This window comes from Carassius gibelio, chromosome A25, assembly GCF_023724105.1.
Source record: "Carassius gibelio isolate Cgi1373 ecotype wild population from Czech Republic chromosome A25, carGib1.2-hapl.c, whole genome shotgun sequence".
In the NCBI taxonomy this organism is placed as follows: domain Eukaryota; kingdom Metazoa; phylum Chordata; class Actinopteri; order Cypriniformes; family Cyprinidae; genus Carassius; species Carassius gibelio.
In genome coordinates this window covers 10363814-10383098 of record NC_068395.1, presented here as the reverse complement: position 1 = coordinate 10383098, position 19285 = coordinate 10363814, and the positions used below count along the sequence as shown (strand labels likewise).

General features: G+C 42.6%; 2 protein-coding genes across 2 annotated transcripts in view; one reads left to right on the top strand and one right to left on the bottom strand.

The window, feature by feature from the left end:
- LOC127947010 (metabotropic glutamate receptor 8-like) overlaps window positions 1-19285 on the top strand; it is a 142628-nt gene that overhangs the window by 117433 nt on the left and 5910 nt on the right. Inside the window, exons 8-9 of the mRNA XM_052543898.1 lie at window positions 8561-8697; window positions 10404-11339. Of these exons, the coding sequence (XP_052399858.1) occupies window positions 8561-8697; window positions 10404-11339 (1073 nt within the window). The remainder of the gene's footprint in view (window positions 1-8560; window positions 8698-10403; window positions 11340-19285) is intronic.
- LOC127947012 (uncharacterized) lies at window positions 1571-6605 on the bottom strand. The gene is made up of 2 exons (XM_052543905.1): window positions 5102-6605; window positions 1571-1788 (listed from the first exon to the last, which is right to left on the bottom strand). Exons 1-2 carry the CDS (start codon window positions 6218-6220, stop codon window positions 1786-1788), a joined length of 1122 nt encoding a protein of 373 aa, XP_052399865.1. The 5' UTR covers window positions 6221-6605; the 3' UTR covers window positions 1571-1785.

Genomic DNA, 19285 nt, shown 5'->3' with positions numbered 1-19285 from the left:
GATTGCACAACCGAGAGGCTGCAATCAAGTCAATGATTGGAGAATGGTCAGTGTCCTGCGTCAAGATGAAGAGGCTTACACCAACTTTGTTCTGGATTCATATTTTGCAACAAAAACAGAAGCAATGCACAGATAATATAGTTGAGGGAGAGTGTGTGATCCCTCTTCTGTCTGGGAAACAATTTCAGCACTATCTTGTTTTAAATAACTCTTAAACATTGAATTAAAAATAATATTAATTGTTTTGCATTGTATTCATATATTTGTCACATGTACAGGTGCATCTCAAAAAATTAGAATATCCTGGTAAAGTTCTTTATTTTTTGTAATTTAATAAAAATAAGCAAACTTTCTTATATTCTAGATTCATTGCACACAAACTGAAATATTTCAAGAGTTTTTATCTTAATTCTTATGGTTATGAATTAAATCTTAGGAAAAATGTTAAATTGAGTATCTCAAAAAAGTTGAATATTTTCTCAGATATCAATCAAAACATTTTTTACAAAAACAGGAATGTTCAAGATCTCCAAAGCAGGTTTCCAAATGCAGCGTGGCATTGAGGTGATCAGACTGTGGCACTGCTGAGGCGTTACTGAAGCCCAGGTTACTTTGTTAGTGGCCTTCAACTTCTCTGTATTGTTTGTCAGATGTTACTTATTCTCCTCTTCACAATACCCCATAGGTTCTCTGTGAGGTTCAGGTCAGGTTAGATGGCTGGCCAATCAAGCACAGTAATATCATGGTCCAATATCATGGTTGAAAGTGGTTTTGGCACTGAGGGCAGGTGCTAAAGTCCTGCTGCAAAATGAAATCAGCATCTCCATTAAGCTTGTCAGCAGATGGAAGCATAAAGTGCTCCAAAATCTCCTGGAAGATGGCTGCATTGACTTTGGACTTGATAAAACACAATGGACCGACACCAGCGGACATCTCGGCACCCAAATCATCACTGACTTCAGAAACCTCACACTGGACTTTGGATTGTGTCTCTCTGGTCTTCCTCCAGACCTTGATTTCTAAATTAAATGCTAAATTTACTTTCATTTGAAAAGAGGACTTTGGACCAGCGAGCAACAGTCAAGTTGTTTTTCTCCTTACCCCAGGTGAAATGCTTCTGACATTTTTTTCTGGTTCAGGAGTGGCTTGGTTCTAGGAATGTGACAGCTGTAGTCCTCTTCCTGAAGACGTTTGAGTGTGGTGACTCTTGATGCGATGACTCCGGCTTCATTCCACTCCTTGTGAAGCTCTGCCAAGTTCTTGAATCTTCCCTGACAATCTTCCCAAGGCTGTGGTCATCCCTGTTGCTTGTGCACCTTTTTCTACCAAACGTTTTCCTTCCAGTCAACTTTCTATGAATATATTTTGATACAGCACTCTGTGAACAGCCAGCCCTTTCAGCAATGACCTTCTGTGTCTTACACTCCTTGTGGAGGGTGTTGATGATCGTCTTCTGGACAACTGTCAAGTCAATAGTTTTTCCCATAATTGTGGTTGCATGTTCTAACCCAAGTGGTACCCAGTATTTATACTCCAAATGAATCAAACTAATTGTAGTGAGTTCGTGTGGCAAGGAAGAGGACAAAGGGGTCGGCTGGACTGCTGACGTATTTATTTGACCACAAACTAAACAAAGAACAAAGAAAATCACAACCACCCAAACGGGGACTCTTATTCTGACACTCCGTCAAACTTCCGGTTCACTCCTTCCGGTTCGGGTCAGCAGTCCGTCTCTCTCTCGCTTGCATCCGTTTCTCCCGGCGTTTTATACTCTCTCCACGCCAATTACTAGAACGAGAAACAGGTGATGATAATTTTTGCCCAAACCACTCACTTACCGCTCGTCTCCTGATTCTCTCTCCCGCTACAGACTTCGCTAAACCACGCCCCCCCTGCCACATACCCCCACCGCCCGACTCAGGCCGGGGAGCCATCCGGCCTGCAGCCCCCCCCCCCCCCCATTCCTGGAGAGGAAGTCGGCCACCGCCATCTGAACACCCGGCCTGTGGATCACCTTGAACTTAAAAGGCTGAAGAGCTAGATACCAACGAGTGATCCGCGCGTTGGTATCCTTCATGCGGTGGAGCCACTGCAGCGGAGCGTGGTCCGAACAGAGGGTGAACTCCCGTCCCAGGAGATAATAGCGGAGGGTGAGGACGGCCCATCTGATGGCAAGGCACTCTTTCTCGATGGTGCTGTACTTAGCCTCTCTCTTCGAGAGCTTCCGGCTAATGTACAGCACCGGCCGTTCCTCCCCCTCTATCTCCTGGGACAGGACTGCCCCCAGCCCCCTGTCCGATGCGTCTGTCTGCAACAGAAAAGGGAGAGAAAAATCAGGAGAGTGTAACAGCGGCCCGCCACACAGAGCAGCCTTGACCTGAGTAAAGGCCTGCTGACACGGCTCCGTCCACTGGACCGTATCTGGCACCTCCTTTTTAGTAAGGTCAGTCAAAGGGCTGGTGAGGTCCGAATAATTAGGAATAAACCGTCTATAATATCCCGCCAGCCCCAAGAACTGTCTTACCTCCTTTTTGGTCTTGGGTCGTGGGCAGGTCGCAATAGCGGCAGTCTTATCAATTTGGGGACGCACCTGCCCATGCCCCAAGTGGAAGCCCAGATACCTTACTTCCACACGCCCAATCGCACACTTCTTTGGGTTGGCCGTGAGCCCCGCTCCCCTCAGCGACCTCAGGACAGCCCTCAGATGCTGCATATGCCGCTGCCAGTCATTACTAAATATAATAATATCATCTAGGTAGGCAGCAGCATATGCAGCATGGGGCCGTAGAATCCGATCCATGAGGCGCTGGAAGGTAGCTGGGGCCCCGAACAAGCCAAACGGAAGGGTAACAAATTGGTGTAATCCGAACGGCGTTGTGAAAGCTGTCTTTTCTCTGGACAATGGAGACAAGGGGATCTGCCAATAGCCCTTTGTTAAGTCCAATGTCGAATAAAAGCGAGCCGTGCCTAGCCGATCAAGCAACTCGTCAACCCGCGGCATTGGATACGCGTCGAATTTCGACACAGCATTCACCTTGCGGTAATCTACACAGAATCGGACTGAGCCGTCCGTTTTCGGAACTAAAACTATCGGGCTCGCCCAGTTACTATTAGATTCTTCTATTACCCCCATGTCAAGCATAGCGCCCAATTCAGCCTGAACTACTTGTTTCTTGTGCTCAGGTAAACGATACGGCCGGCTGCGAACTACCACGCCCGGCTCGGTCTCGATATGGTGCTGAATTAGGTTAGTACGGCCCGGCAGGGGCGAGAAGACGTCGGCAAACTCTGCTTGTAATTTCGTTACATCAGTGAGTTGGGACGGCGAGAGGTGGTCTCCACCTGGAGCCAGAGCGAGGGATTGGGGTTTGATATTCGCCTCTGGCCCGAGATCATCCTCTCCGCCAATCACCGTTGCCAACATCACTGATTCCGCCTCATTCCATTTTTTAAGGAGGTTGAGGTGGTATATCTGACGGGACCCGTTCCTATCGGACCGTATTACCTCATAATCGAGATCTCCGACCTGTCGTGCGACCTCAAACGGTCCCTGCCACTTAGCCATTAATTTGGAGCTCGACGTTGGGAGTAATACAAGTACTTTCTCTCCCGGTGCAAATTTGCGTAACCTAGTTCCCCTGTTATACAGCTGGCTCTGGCGGTCCTGGGCTTGTAACAAATTCTCCATGGATAGCCGCCCCAATGTGTGGAGTTTTGTTCTCAAGTCCAGCACATACTGAATTTCGTTTTTGCCCTGAGACGGTCCCTCCTCCCAAGTTTCTCTCAGTACGTCGAGCACCCCCCGGGGCTGGCGTCCATAGAGAAGCTCGAAGGGGGAAAACCCCGTGGAGGCTTGTGGGACCTCTCGCACAGCAAATAACAAGGGCTCTAGCCACCTATCCCAATTTTTGGCGTCTTCGTGAACGAACTTACGAATCATGGATTTAAGTGTGCGATTAAATCGTTCGACCAGGCCGTCGGTTTGTGGGTGATAGACGCTAGTTCGAATCGATTTAATGCCCAACAATCCGTACAGTTCGCGTAGCGTACGTGACATAAACGCCGTGCCCTGATCGGTGAGGATTTCTTTTGGAACCCCCACCCGGGAGATAAGACGAAACAGGGCATCCGCAACACTTTTAGCGGAAATGTTGCGGAGGGCCACCGCTTCAGGATATCGTGTTGCATAATCAACTATGACTAATGCAAAGCGATGTCCTCGTGCCGATCGCTCTAATGGCCCGATGAGGTCCATGCCAATTCTCTCGAAGGGGACCTGCATTAAGGGAAGAGGGCGCAAAGGCGCTTTTGGGGCGGCCGGTGGGTTTACCAATTGACATTCCGGACAAGACGCGCACCACCTGCGCACGTTGTCATGAATGCCCGGCCAAAAGAAGCGGGCCATGAGGCGATTTAGTGTTGCGGCCTGTCCCAAATGGCCCGCCATAGGATTAGAATGAGCCGCCTGGAAAAGCATTTCCCGGCGGCTCTTTGGAATTAACAATTGGGTTGTATTCAATTTTGTCCGAGCGTCTTGGGTCACTCTATACAACCGGTCTTTTAAAATGGCAAAATACGGATAGGAGAGCGGGAGGGCAGGTTGGAGAGACTGGCCATCGATGGCGCGGACCTGTTGAAACGCATGTTTTAGTGTCTCATCCTGAGACTGCTCCAGAGGAAAGTCATCACGCTCCGAGAGAATTAGTCTCCCGATTTCGTTCAGTTCCCCTGAAGCAGACCACAGTGACCCTGGCTCAGTTTCTCCCACCTGTACCCGCACGGCCTCCTTCCGTGCCTTATTTCCCCAAGAGGCATCCGCACATAACGACCCCAATAAAACCGTAAACGCAGGCCAATTCGTTCCCAAAATTACCGGATGCCGGAGGTGGGGACTAACCGCCACCTCTACACTATGCTTTTGTCCCCGGAAATGAATGCTAATTGGGACAACCGGATACTCCACCACATCCCCGTGTACACACCGCACCTTAACCACGCGGCTTGTATCCAATGCCCCCGGTTGAATCAGGCTTTGATGGATTGAGGTTTGGTTACATCCCGAATCCACCAAGGCCGGATATGTACCCCCCTTGATACTCACGGGTATTTGGTACTCGCCAGCCTGACCGGGGGTGACCTGTGGGACATCCGGGACCCGGATCATTGTCCCCACCTCCATCGCTGGACACCTGTCCACGAAATGCTCCGGGTCCCCGCAACGCCAACAGGCCAGCCCAGACCTACCCGCCGCCCCAGTGGCAGGGAGTGGATTGGAGAATTGGCGCGGAGAGAGTGGAGAAAAGGAAGCACTGTCCCCCCCAGCAGGCACAATCCCTGCCCCCCTGGGCGGGGCCCTTGGGCTCCCGAAGTGTCCATGGTCGATCCTGTCCCGCCCCCGGGGCGGGACACGAGGAGGGCCGGGTGGACGGGACCTAGGGAGAGGGACAGGGCGAGAGAGAGAGGGGGGAGAGAGAGAAGGAGAGAGAGAGTTAGCAGGTGGGGGTGCGCCGACCCCTGGGCACGCCACCATGTGGTCCTCCGCCAGATGGATGGCCGAGTCCAGCGACGTGGGGCGGTGGCACTGGACCCACTCGGCCGTCTTCTTGGGAAGCCGAGCGATGAACTGCTCCAGCACCACCAGGTCGACGACATGCTCCACGTCACTTCCCTCGGCCAGTAGCCACTTGCGGCAGGAGTCCCGGAGCTGTTGGGCCATCGCGAAGGGCCGGCCGGCCTCGCCCAAATCCAGGGACCGGAAGCGCTGGCGATGTTGCTCTGGCGACCGGCCGACCCGCTGGATAATGGCCCTCTTGAGGTCGTCGAAGACCAGGAGGTTCGCCACCGGAAGTTGTTGCGCGGCCACCTGGGCCTCACCGGAGAGCAGGGGTATTAGGCGTACCGGCCACTGCTCGCGGGGCCACCCGCAGGCCTCCGCCGACTTTTCGAAGAGCTCCAGGAAGGCCTCCGGATCGTCCTGGGCCCCCATCTTGTGAAGCGGCAGGTGCATGGGGGCGGCGGGCGGCCCGGCGGCCTCGGCGCGAACCTCCCGATCCATCCAGCTCCGGAACCTCTCGCGGTCCTCCTGCTGGGCCTGAACGATGGCCTGGAATCGTCTCTCCTGATCGGTCCTCAGGTCCAGCAGGGCCTGATGTTGTTCTTGGTGCAGGACCGCGAGGGAAGCGATGATATCCGCAAGCGGCGTGGAGGACGGGCTTTGCATGGCGGCGGCGGTCCTTCTTCCTTCCCGGGTTTCGGCACCAGTGTAGTGAGTTCGTGTGGCAAGGAAGAGGACAAAGGGGTCGGCTGGACTGCTGACGTATTTATTTGACCACAAACTAAACAAAGAACAAAGAAAATCACAACCACCCAAACGGGGACTCTTATTCTGACACTCCGTCAAACTTCCGGTTCACTCCTTCCGGTTCGGGTCAGCAGTCCGTCTCTCTCTCGCTTGCATCCGTTTCTCCCGGCGTTTTATACTCTCTCCACGCCAATTACTAGAACGAGAAACAGGTGATGATAATTTTTGCCCAAACCACTCACTTACCGCTCGTCTCCTGATTCTCTCTCCCGCTACAGACTTCGCTAAACCACGCCCCCCCTGCCACACTAATCAAGCTCAAAATGGAATATTCTAATTTTTTGAGATGCCTAACTTTTTCATTTTCCTAAGCTGTAAGTCGTAACCATCAGAATAAAAAAAAAAAAATACTCTTGAAATACTTAAGTTTGTGTGCAATTATTCTAGAATACAAGAAAGTTTGCTATTTTAAATTAAATTACAAAAAATAAAGACCTTTTTCATGATTGACAATTTTTTGAGATGCACCCGTATGTTTCTCTTTAGTTCCTGTCTGCCCTTATTTGGTTCAGTTCCTGTTCTCATTTAGTTAATCATCATTCATTCAGATCACCTGTGTTATAGTATTCATCTTGTTTACATCTTAATTTGTCTGTCCGAATAAGCCCTCAGTTCCCTTTCAGTCGGTCACTCTCGATGCCATGTCGGTGACCGGCGCAAAATGGGAAGCGATATCCCATTTTGCGTCGGTCACCGACGTGGCGTCTCCGTTCCCTCCTTCAGGGAACGAGGGTTAGCATACGTAACAGAGACGTTTCTGTCCATACTTTGTGCTGGATTAATGTTATTTTTTAATAGTCAATGTGTCTTGATGTTTATTAAAAACACCTTCTAGGTCTACTCCTTCTTTGTGCGCCATTACTATAACCACAACCACATGACACTATTCTTGCTTTATTTTTATTAATTACATTTTTTACCTTAAATTGTGTTTTGTTTTATTGTGTTTTGCTTTTGTTTTGCTTTGTTGTAGTGTGTGTTTGTGTTGTTTTCTTGTATTGTATTTTGCTTTTTTTGTATTTGGTGTTTTATTGTGTTATGTTGTATTGTATTTCGCTTTTGTTTGTTTGTGTTTTCTTTGTTTTATGTTATTGTTTTGTTGTACCGTATTGTTTTTGTTTTGTTGTGCTCTTATTTTTCTGTTTTGCTTCTGTTTTTGTGGCATTTGTTGTGTTTTGGTTTTTGTTTTAGTTTGTCATGTAGTTCATTTATTTATTTTGTAGTGGTGTGTTAACTTTTATTGTTGTGTTTGCTGTGATGTTCTGATGTTTTTTTCTTTGTTTCTTTTTTGTATTGTTTTCTTTTGGTGATTTTTTTTTTGCTTTTTTTTTTTTGTTTATTTCATAAACTGATGTTTTTTTAACACCCCCCCCCCTTTTTTTGCAATACAAATGAACAGTTTTTGTCATACCACTACAGTACAATAAATTATGAAAACTGACCATTATCCTTCCACAGTCCCCAGAAATGTCACCTACAGTTTTTAGGAAGAACTTTTATTGTTCACTATTTTATCAGTCACATCACTTCACTTTTGCTCTAACCTTGTCAATGAATTGACTCACTTTGAATCACGCAGATGCACCTTAAAGATACTGTGTGTCCAGAGCGTGTGACTCTAAATTAGTTATCTGATTATTTTGTTGCTGGAGGTGTCTTAGCAGCAAGCAGCATTTCCTGTGGAATCCTCCAGGCCCACTCCACAGCTGACTGCATGCAGGTGTTTTAATAATGCATGATTCCCCATCTCGAGAGATCCTCGTTTGATACAAACTCTCCTTCCTCACGAGCTGCTCCATATGCCATTGAAATTGCTCATCTGAGACGACTACTGTAGGCCCGAGAAAACTCACCAGGGCTCGATAATGATGGAATGATTTTGTATAATAACAGATAACAAATGAAGAAGATCCTCTCATGCTTTGTTAGCAGTTCACTAAGTAGGTTTTTTTTTGTCAGTTTTTTCAGAATATGACCCAGATTTCATTGTTAGCTTATCACTGATTGTACTTTAATCATCTTGTTGATTGATTTTTTTTTTTTTTTTTTTTGCAGAAACACTGATGGTTTTATGTCTTAAGCATTATCTGATATGTTTACGGATTCATCTTGACCATGGGAAATTATGTAGCCTAGAGTGTCTGATTCAGGTTTGCACACGATAGGACAATCATAATGTTGTTTCATCTCTTTGGACAGGAAGTGCCAAGACCCTCGTTGTGTTTAATGAAAATGGAGATGCCCCTGGACGCTACGACATCTATCAGTATCAGATGACAAACAGGTCGGCGGAGTACAGAATCATCGGCCACTGGACGGATCAGCTGCATTTAAATGTAAGGAGTTCATCTACATTTCTTTTCAAGTGTACTTAAATGTTAGAGGCTGCCTGTAAAATAGTTACTTGCTTTGATAATAATGATTATGATGTAGTTGACTGTCAAATTGTTTATTGCAATTGCATTGTACAATTAGTGGTGTTGAATTAACACCTGTAATTCGGAATACATTTTTGCTCCATAGGTGTGAAATTAATTGTGTACTGTGTGTGCTGTCATTGATGATTTAAGGCCGTAATGTATAGAAATGTTTTGCTCAGACTGTTGTTCAGATTTGCCCTGATTTAAAGTCTTGAGAGGTCAACACTAGAACATTTGAGTTGACAGATTTCATAAAATAGGGAAGTATATGATGGTCACAGACTCTACAGACTACGAATGTATCAAAGTCTCTTTAATATCTAAAATCTTTGAAACGCTTCTCGGGCATGCAAGTGCAACTCCTATCTCTTTGAATGAAGACATATCAAGTTCTCCAAAACTGTTTACTAAGCTAAATTTTATATTTGAAATCACCAAAGAAATCTGGCAACAACTGTGTCATAAATGTTGTTTCTTTTGCTCAAATAGTGTTATAAAAAAGCATATTTTTCAGGCTAGATCAGCCAGTGCGTATGCGCAGTCGTAAGCGCATCTCAAAATGCTGACTGTTTCTATAGCAACCAGAACTTCTAACGGCAGCTGCGGTGATGCGCTAACTTTACCGATTAGCGATTGGCTCTTTCATTCAGAAGGCGGGATTTCCTGAAGTCTTTGAATGTATCTAGTCAGAGAATATCTAACATGTTTGATATTTTAAACCGATTTTATAACACATTTTGTTTTCAGTTGTCATGCATCTCTTAGCAACAAGGTGCACATTTAAAACGATTTTAAAGTCTGGTAGTGTGTTTTTCCAGCGTTTACAAAGTCGTAAAGTGTATGATGCATAGCATTTTAAAATCTGTTCAGATTTTAAAAGTCATGTAGTGTATTCCAGCCTTTATACTACTGTGTAAAAGTTTGGGGTCAGTATGATTTTTTATTCAAAAGAAATTAATACTTTTATTGAGCACAAATGCAGTAATATATATATATCTATATATATATAATTTATTTATTTTTTGAACTGTCTATTTATTAAAGAATCCTAAAGAAAAATGTTTCAGTTTCTGTAACTGTTTTTAACATTGATAAAAAATATGAAATATTTATTGTGCGGCAAATTAGCATATTAGAATGATTTCTGAAGGATCATGTGACACGGAAGACTGAAAGTTAATTTGAAAAATATTCAACTAGAAAACAATTCTTTTAAAATGTAATATGATTTTGCAATATTACTGTTTTCACTGTATAAGAATAAGAAATAAAATATTCTAAAACATTAAATAATCATAAAAACCACACATTTTTGAATAGTAGTGTATATTATATTATACAAATATTTATATTAAACAAATAAAATTAATTAACAGTTTGACTTATGTTCTGATTTTGTTTTATTTTCTCTGTCAAACAGGTCATTCCTACTACTGTTGACAAATATTCCATCTTTATATCTTAAATAATAATTAATGTTACTTTCATAATATGTTCCTTTGTTAAATTTGTTTTATTTTATTTTATTTATTTTACCAAACAAATCAATTTGAAGGAATCTGAAAATAAAACTTATACTTTTTGACATTTCCCAGAATAACTCTGACGTTGTTTGTCATCAGATGAATGCCATGCAGTGGGCGAGTGGGGACTCATTTGTGCCGGCGTCTGTATGCAGCCTGCCCTGTCAGACTGGCGAGAGGAAGAAGGTTGTGAAGGGGGTGCTGTGCTGCTGGCACTGCGAGCGATGCGAGGGCTACCATTACCAGGCCAGCGAGTTCACGTGCCAGCTTTGCCCGTATGAGCAACGACCAGATCAAAACCGCACAGGCTGCCAGCCAATCCCCATCATTAAGCTGGAGTGGCACTCGCCGTGGGCTGTAGCACCCGTCTCCATCGCCATCCTTGGAATTCTTGCCACAACCTTTGTGGTGGTGACTTTTGTGCGTCACAACGACACACCAATCGTACGGGCCTCTGGCAGGGAAATGAGTTACGTGCTGCTAACAGGAATTTTCCTATGCTACTTCACCACGTTTCCCATGATAGCGGCACCTGGATTGGCTGTCTGCTCCTTCCGCAGGATCTTTCTGGGTTTGGGCATGTGTTTCAGCTACGCCGCCTTGCTCACCAAGACCAACCGCATCCATCGGATCTTTGAGCAGGGCAAGAGGTCGGTCGCGGCGCCTCGGTTCATCAGCCCTGCCTCCCAGCTAGTCATTACCTTCAGCCTCATCTCGTTTCAGTTAATGGGAGTGTTTGTGTGGTTTGTGGCTGACCCGCCGCACACCTTTGTGGATTACGGTGAGCAGCGCACACAGGACCCTGAAAACGCACGCGGGGTGCTCAAGTGTGACATCTCAGACCTGTCACTCATCTGCTCACTGGGCTATAGCATCCTTTTGATGGTCACGTGCACTGTTTACGCAATCAAGACCAGAGGAGTGCCGGAGACCTTCAATGAGGCCAAGCCCATTGGATTTACCATGTACACCACCTGCATCATCTGGCTGGCCTTCATTCCCATCTTCTTTGGGACCGCACAATCTGCAGAGCGGGTAAGTCACAAACGTTCAAAAGCGTTTTTTTTTTTTCTCTTGTTGCTCACCAAGGCTGCAATTTTCTTTTATCAAAATACAGTAAAATCTTTAATATTTGGAAATTTAAAATAGCTGTTCTCTATTTTAATATATTTTAAAAAGTAATCTATTTCTGTGATGCAAAGCTGAATTTTCAGCATCATTACTCCAGTTTTCAGTCACATGATCCTTCAGAATTTATCCTCTCAATAAATATTTCTTGATGCTATAAATGTTAAATAATAACTTATATGCTACTATATATATATATATATATATATATATATATATATATATATATATATATATATATATATATAAAATCTGGATTCTTTGATGAATAGAAAAATCTTCATTTTAAATATGAATCTTTTGGAACATAATAAATATATTTACTGTTATTTCAATGCATCCTTGCTGAATAGAAGTATTCATTTCTTTAAAAAAGTAACTAATTAACATAGCAATGCCATGAACTTTGCTATATGTTTCAGTAGTGTGACAGTAGTTCAGCTTTTGAGTAACAAACTGAGAAGCAGTGATAAAACACAGAACTATTTTTATATTATATTATATTATATTATTGAACTGTCCTTCTATGTGGAGTTTTGAAAGTCCAATTCTCTCTATTGAATCAGTTATATATTATACAGAAGAGTTGCTTATACAGTGCAGTGCATATTATACAGTGCAGGTGCATCTGTATACAGCATTTTATAATATATATTGCTATTGTCATTACTGTCATTATCTTTCGTTGCATACCTCTCTCTTATTTTTGTGGCAACATCATGAATTCAACAGATGAGGATCGTCTACATCATCTCCTCATTGATTGCTCCGTCAGTACACAGTGAAGAGATGCTTCATTATCAGATAAATGGAGATGATCAAACTTGACCCAGAGTAGAATACAGAATAGTTCTGCTGCTGTTAATGGGCCACGAATAGAATGTGCTTCCTCTGTTGGTCCGGGCCAATGTGGGTCTTATAGCGTTGATGACTTCAGTGGTGGTCTGCAAACTGTAGACTGAACCCTCTGTTCTTTCTGCATCAGGAAGTATTTCTGTCAAGTGCTCATTAGTGCTGCCAAAAGAAGCCAGGATTACAAACACAGTCTTCTCTGCATGTATAATATCTGTGACATGTGTTGAGATTACTGCCTACAAAGATTTGCTGTCAGATATTAATGCCAAGTGTTATGTTAAAGGACAACTTGTGCAAAAACTGAGGATTGAAAGCAATTCTTATTAAGAATTCATCTTGAAGCTCGATAACATGATTTTCTCAAGATATAACATCTGGAGATGGAGTCGAACTTGGAGACCTAACTGCTTTCTGTTAGCATGGATATATATATATATATATATATATATATATATATATATATACACACATACATATTTGTTTTTGTGAAAAGTGGGGACATCCCATAGGCGTAATTGTTTTTATACTGTACAAACTGTATATTCTATGGCCCTACACCAACCCTACACCTAACCCTAACCCTCACAGGAAACTTTGTATAATATAAACGTTTTGAAAAATGGGGACATGGGTTATTTCCTCATAAGTCACCTTCTCCTTGTAATAGCTGTGTCATACTCATGTCATTGTCATACCCATGTCATACAGAGTTGAGTCCTGGTATGTCACAAAAGCAAGAGCACACACACACCCATTCATTTTTTATAGTCTTTATTTATAGTTTACCATGACATTTATATAAAAAATCTTGAAAAATAATCTTTCTCATCTCAACTATTGAACTTTATTGAACGATAAGACATTTCCAAGCATTCTTTCATTTCATGATTGTGTGTTTGGGTTTACAACATTTAGTAACCTTACACTTTTAATAACCTGTATTTTTAGACACCATTGCTGCAAGGTTCTAAATCTACCACTGAGCAGAGAACAGATTTTTGAAGGCAACACACCTGTTAAAAGCCTGTCATATCGAATCCAGTTGTTCATGGAACACTGAATTAGCTCTTGGAGCAATTCAATGTTGTAATTAGCAAAAGGGATTTGAAACACACTGACATTGAACAAACTGCCATTTTCCCACTTAAAATGTCCCCAGCATGTGACATTCATGAGGCTCATTACAATAGATTATCCCTTGGATAGTTTCCCTTGCGAGCAAAATACCTGCCAATCAACTCAATGGTCTGTAAACCATTGTGCCAACCCAGGGGGGCGGGGTTTCAAATTTTATTGAAGCATCCCTGGGCGCCGCCATTGGCTAGCAGACCCCCACCTGCTATTAGCATTCCATTGACTTCCATTCATTTTGACGTCATTTTGACAGTGAATAACTTTACATCTGAGGCGTTTAAAGACTCAATTTGTACATTCATTATTTATAAAGAAACACGAAAATGGATAAAAGGCTCCTTTACCTTGTATCCTACGTTATGGTCCCGTAGAAGCAGGTTTTGTAAAAATAGGCTAACGATTGTGTCATAACCAGCGACTCTCTGTCGCACAGTAGAGAAATTACCGTATGGACAGGAGGAGAAGCTCGCAGGCAATCTTTTACTGTCTATGAGGCTATCGGGGGGACATGGAGGCATGAAGTCAAGGGAGAAGCCCACAGAGAGTCCATAAAAGCAACAGGACAAAATTATTCAACAACGTCTGCAAGATACAGTGGGTGATTCAGATTTCTCTTGGCACAGCGATTAGAAGACTTACAATTGTCAGACAGGTTGCTCACGTGACATCTACGTCATCAAGCTCAGTTTGAGTCTGCGCAGTATGCTCGACCCCCAGGAAGTGCGTGCCTCTTATTGACTTCACTTGTCTCTGTTGAATTCAATGGGGTCGCTGTGTCCATTTCTTTTACCGTCTATGTGCCAGTCTCTTGAAAATGACTAGAGGGGGTCAGCGTTCAAATCCACCTCAATATGTGTTTTGTATGCAGCAAGTGCTAAACCTTTAGGTATCTCCTTTTTTTTTATCCTTGACACTAGAGAGCGTACAATATTTTAGTATGAAATCAAAGTTAATAATTGGCTCAGAGCATGTCATAGGGCAGACTTGAACCTTGGTTATTCGCATGAGCACCAAGACGCAATGCATCTGGACTGCATCACAAATCACCTCACCCTATTAACATTTAGATTGTTTCTTTAAAGGAATAGTTAACCGAAAATGAAATTTTCTTGATTATTTACTCACCCCCAAGCCAACAAAGAGGTGCATGACTTTCATTCTTCAGCCAAAGAGGTATTAATATTAATATAATTTACATAATCCACATGACCCCTGCAGATAAATTATGTTCTTCTCCAGTGAAACGATCAGTAATTTTCCGAAAAAAAAAATACAAATAATAATAATTATTATATATATATATATATATTCTCGCCTTTGTCCAGCTCAGTTTAGTTTATCGCCTCTCACATTTTGGGGAGGTCATGCATGATATAGGCGGCAACATCATTTACAGGGAGAACATGCAAAGACTACATATTGAGATAATTAAAATATAAATTAAAACTTAAATATCAAGGTGTGGTCACAGTTGGTGCTGTTCTGTGAATTTTCACAGGCAAAATACAGCAGGAACAATGCAATATTAAATAGTACAATACAATTACAATAGTAAATATTTCTCTCCGCATTGACCAACTGAAAGCTACTTGGTTTAAAAGTTACTTTCTTAGGGGTACGTGTACACAAAAACAATATACTAAAAATGGCACCAACAAAACATTTGTTTGTTTTTCTTTTAAGTTTTACGCACAGGCGACAATGTTGTCAAAACACAAATACATCTAAAAATCTGTAATAAATATGCATAAATAAAGTCCTGTAGTCTGCCATTTCTATTTTTATTTGTCAAGTACTTGTGTATATATATATATAGCGTAGAAATACACCTGCATGATGTCAGTGTTTTCACAAATGGGTGTTTTATTTTCTCAAGATATACTATATACGATAACTGCATAGTTGTAAAAAAATGTGCTCTTTTTGAATAAGGCTCCCAGAATGCTCTGAGTGAGATCTTACTGCTGCAGCAATTTTTATATTTCCTGTCTCTCAACCAAGGTTGTTGAGACTATTCTCCCAATCCAGAGCTCCCTTTACAAGGAAACTGTATGCCCTGAAGTGGAAGCTTTTTTACTTCTAGGTGCGGAGACCTCCAGCTCGACCCAGTTTACTGCCCAATTGGTACAGTGCTCGAGTTCCTGTAGGCCCGATACTCTGCAGGGTTGGCCAACTTAGCCTTTAAAGTCTACGGGTGGCAAGTCAGTGGCCAGACACCCCCTAGTTATATGTTTCCTCCACAGTGCGCTGAGGCAGGCCTCTGTCCAGAGAAGCTTATTCTAGGCAGTGGATCAGGATGCTTTTTCATAGTCTCGAGTCCTCTGATCTTCCCTCTGCTTTAGGGGTCAGATGAATATGGACCTACCCGCTGTCATCGCCACTCCTGGCTCCTTTCTCTAGCCTCATCTGTGCTCTTCTACACTAGGCAGGGATTTGTAAGTCTGGACAAGTGGGCATACTCATTCCCAAAGCGTTTTCAGACGCAGCTCGAGTTCCTGAAGGGGAACGTCTCCAGGGTACCTATGTAACCATGGTTCCAAAAGGGAACGAGACGATGCTGCATCTCAGTGTCATACTTCCAGCATTCCTGTGAGTGCTTGCTTCATTCCTAGACACCGGTTCCACCGCACATGCTTTTATAGCTTTCTGGTTGCAACATCACCCGCCCATGACGTCTCACCCATCTATTGGACTGATTTTTTGGACTATTTCTGTTGCAGCCTCTTGTTCCCTCCGGGAAACATGGTTACATACATAACCTGGAGATGTTTTTCATTGAGCTAAAGTATAATTTAACCTGATTTTACATAATGTTTTAGATAAGCAAAATAAGCAAATCAAGCTTTTAAGCCGATACATAGTACAAAATGTCAGCTCTCAGCTTTTCCAGTGTTTAATTATCATCTGCTGGATAGCATATCTCATTCAGATTAGCATAAGTGAGTTATGATAAGCTATTTTTACTCAAGTGAGGTGGCTTCAAATACACGAGGGATTAGCAGAACTGCAGAATTTAGCATAAAATCACTCTAGCATTCATTTTGAGAAACAAACACTATGAAAACAAATGTTGTGGTAAACGGCTGGCCCTCAGGGTGGTGTTCAATTAAAACTTACGTATAAAAGGGGAAATTGTTTCCCTCAGATAAGACCATTTTTCATTCCTCCATATGACAAGAGAGTCCAAATGGAATCCAGCGTATTTCCCGTTTCTCTTATCTCTCCCGGGCTTAATTCTTTCACCCCCACCGATGTTAAAAAGATTATTGCAATGAGCAACCGCAATATGATGACACAGATATAAGTATTTTATTGAGGCATGTCTTTCTTATTCACATCTCCTCACTCCGTGCTCATTAAAACTCTGAAAAGTTTCTCTACAACTGCATGGCGTGTAATTTGAACCTTGTGCGCGCCTCCTCATTTCTACTAATTTTCTGCATTAACGGTCCCATTTCTTGTACATTTCTTCATTGAAGGGAACTGATTGTACATTAGCATTGAGTTTGCTTGTGTTAAATGTCCTGGAGTGAGTGAAGGGACTATACCAGTTGGTTTTTCTGTCAGTACCCTCACTTTGCATTGCGGTACAGTTGAATAGAGGGGAACAGATGAAAAGATGAGGAAAGGATGCCTGCCGGGGGTAAGTTAGATGGAGTTAGATGAGTCATCTGCAGTTTTACAGAGATTTTGAATGAGTTCCAGTTTATATACAGTATACTGTAGTTGGTTGTGTTTATTCGTTCACCGCTCACATGCTGTGGCATTGATTTTTAAACCACTTAAGCCCCCCAAAGATCTTTAGTTAAATGGAGTTTACCGCTTCGTATGTTTTTTTGATAGTGTGTTTTCTCTTATCTCCTGCTGTTTTAATGCTTCTGACTGACACTGTGAATTACAATAGGCACAAAATAATATACAAACACTTTTCAGAAAACAGTACACTATAATGATATGCAGTATATCCTTGATGTATTTGGGCAAAGTTTTTTGCAGATATAAAATTAAGCAGCATTCATTATATTTTAATGTTTTTCTGTGGAGACTGCAAGGCTTTGATTTTATGCACCTGTTAGTATGGGTGTAGCTAAAATAAATTAGCATTTATTAATTTGGCAAGTGTTTTTATCCACAGCGACAAACAAAATGAGGAATACTTTGATAAAGTGTTTCTTCCTAGTGGTGCGCTAACATGGGAAGTATTGCAAAGCAAACTTCCAGATTTGATCAGACGAGTACAAATGAGTACTCTACAGATGAAGGTGAGACACTGTAAGAAACAGGACGGTATAAGAAAGGAGAATATTTGTTTTCAAGAGTCAAGCACAAAATGGCAACACTGCTTGTTGATTCTTAGTCAAAAATTAAATGGATGAAATGGAACAACGACAACAAACTACTGGAGATGGCAACAATAACAGATGCCTACGTTGACAACACACTGTGTGAAGGGGTTGAAAGATAAACGCAGCATTTGTATTGCTCATAATAAGCCAATGCGACTGACTGTAGAAGCATTTACTTCAAAGCTGAGGTATTCTTTGGGCTTAAAGGAACACTCCTCTATATGAAGGCTAATTTTCCAACTCCCCTAGAGTTAAACAGATGTGTTATACCGTTTTAGAATCCATAGCCTATTTTTTTTTTAAATAGTGGAGTATTCCTTTAAGAAAGAGTAGACTTTTTTTATGCAGCTAGCACAATGCTAATATGGTAGACCAAAGCTTGCTAATGGTTTACTGAAAACACAAAGAGAGGAAACTGTTTAACTGAACCATTTTTAGCTTCTAGAATCTTCTCAGTTTGTTTCTGCTACACTGTATGATGTGATACACAGTATATGAAGCCCCTAAGGGGACATAGTAATGAGAAAATAATGAGATATATTATATTATATTTCAATGTTTTTGAGTGTTCTGTCCAGAAAATGTTGTGTTCCTCTAAGAACTTTTCCATTCCTCCGAGAACCTTTGTTCCCTTCACAAAACTTTTGCGCTACCCCAAAAAGCAAACCTTTGCGACCCTCTGAGAAACTTTGCATTTCACTAACAAATCTTTTTTGATGGAAATAATATGAACAGAGATTATGCTATTGCGAGGAAACAATGTTTCTTGGGGGAATGCAATACTTTTGCAAGTGAACTCAAAAGCATTGAAATATCATTTTTCCTCCAGTCTCATATTCTTTCCATGTCCCCTTAGGGGCTCCATAGTTATATGACATTTGACATCACATGAAAAAATATCAAAGTCTTTTTGAAAGCAAGTCATTCAGCAGCCATTTAAACAACATCATCAGGCAGCTAGTTCCCCTCCAAAATCTGCTGCTTTAGCTTATATTTTACATGAATGACACTGTTGAAAAGGCCATCTTAAACCAAAGTTACTTTGCTGGTCTTAGCTGGTTTAGGATGATCACAGAGCTTGGCCAAGCTGGTTTGGCTGGTGTTCAGCCAATTTAGCTGGTCGTCAAGATAGTCTCCACATCTGAACATCTGAAAAGTTGCCAAAACCCCTTTAAAACCAGCCATCAGCCTTTTTTTAGCAGAGGGTCAAGCCAAAATACATAACCATTCTAGAGTCTTAGGGCAGTCATGGCCTAATGGTTAGAGAGTCGGACTTGTAACCCAAAGCTTGTGGATTTGAGTCTCAGTACTGGCAGGGATTGTAGGTGGGGTGAGTGAATATCCACTGCTCTCTCACTTCAGAATTACAACTGAGGTGAGACCCTTGAGCAAAGCACCAAACCCCCAACTGCTCTCTGGGCTCCGCAGCAATATGGTTGCCCACTGCTCTGGGTGTGTGTGTGTGTGTTCACTACTGTGTGTGTGCACTTGGATGGGTTAAATGTAGAGCACAAATTC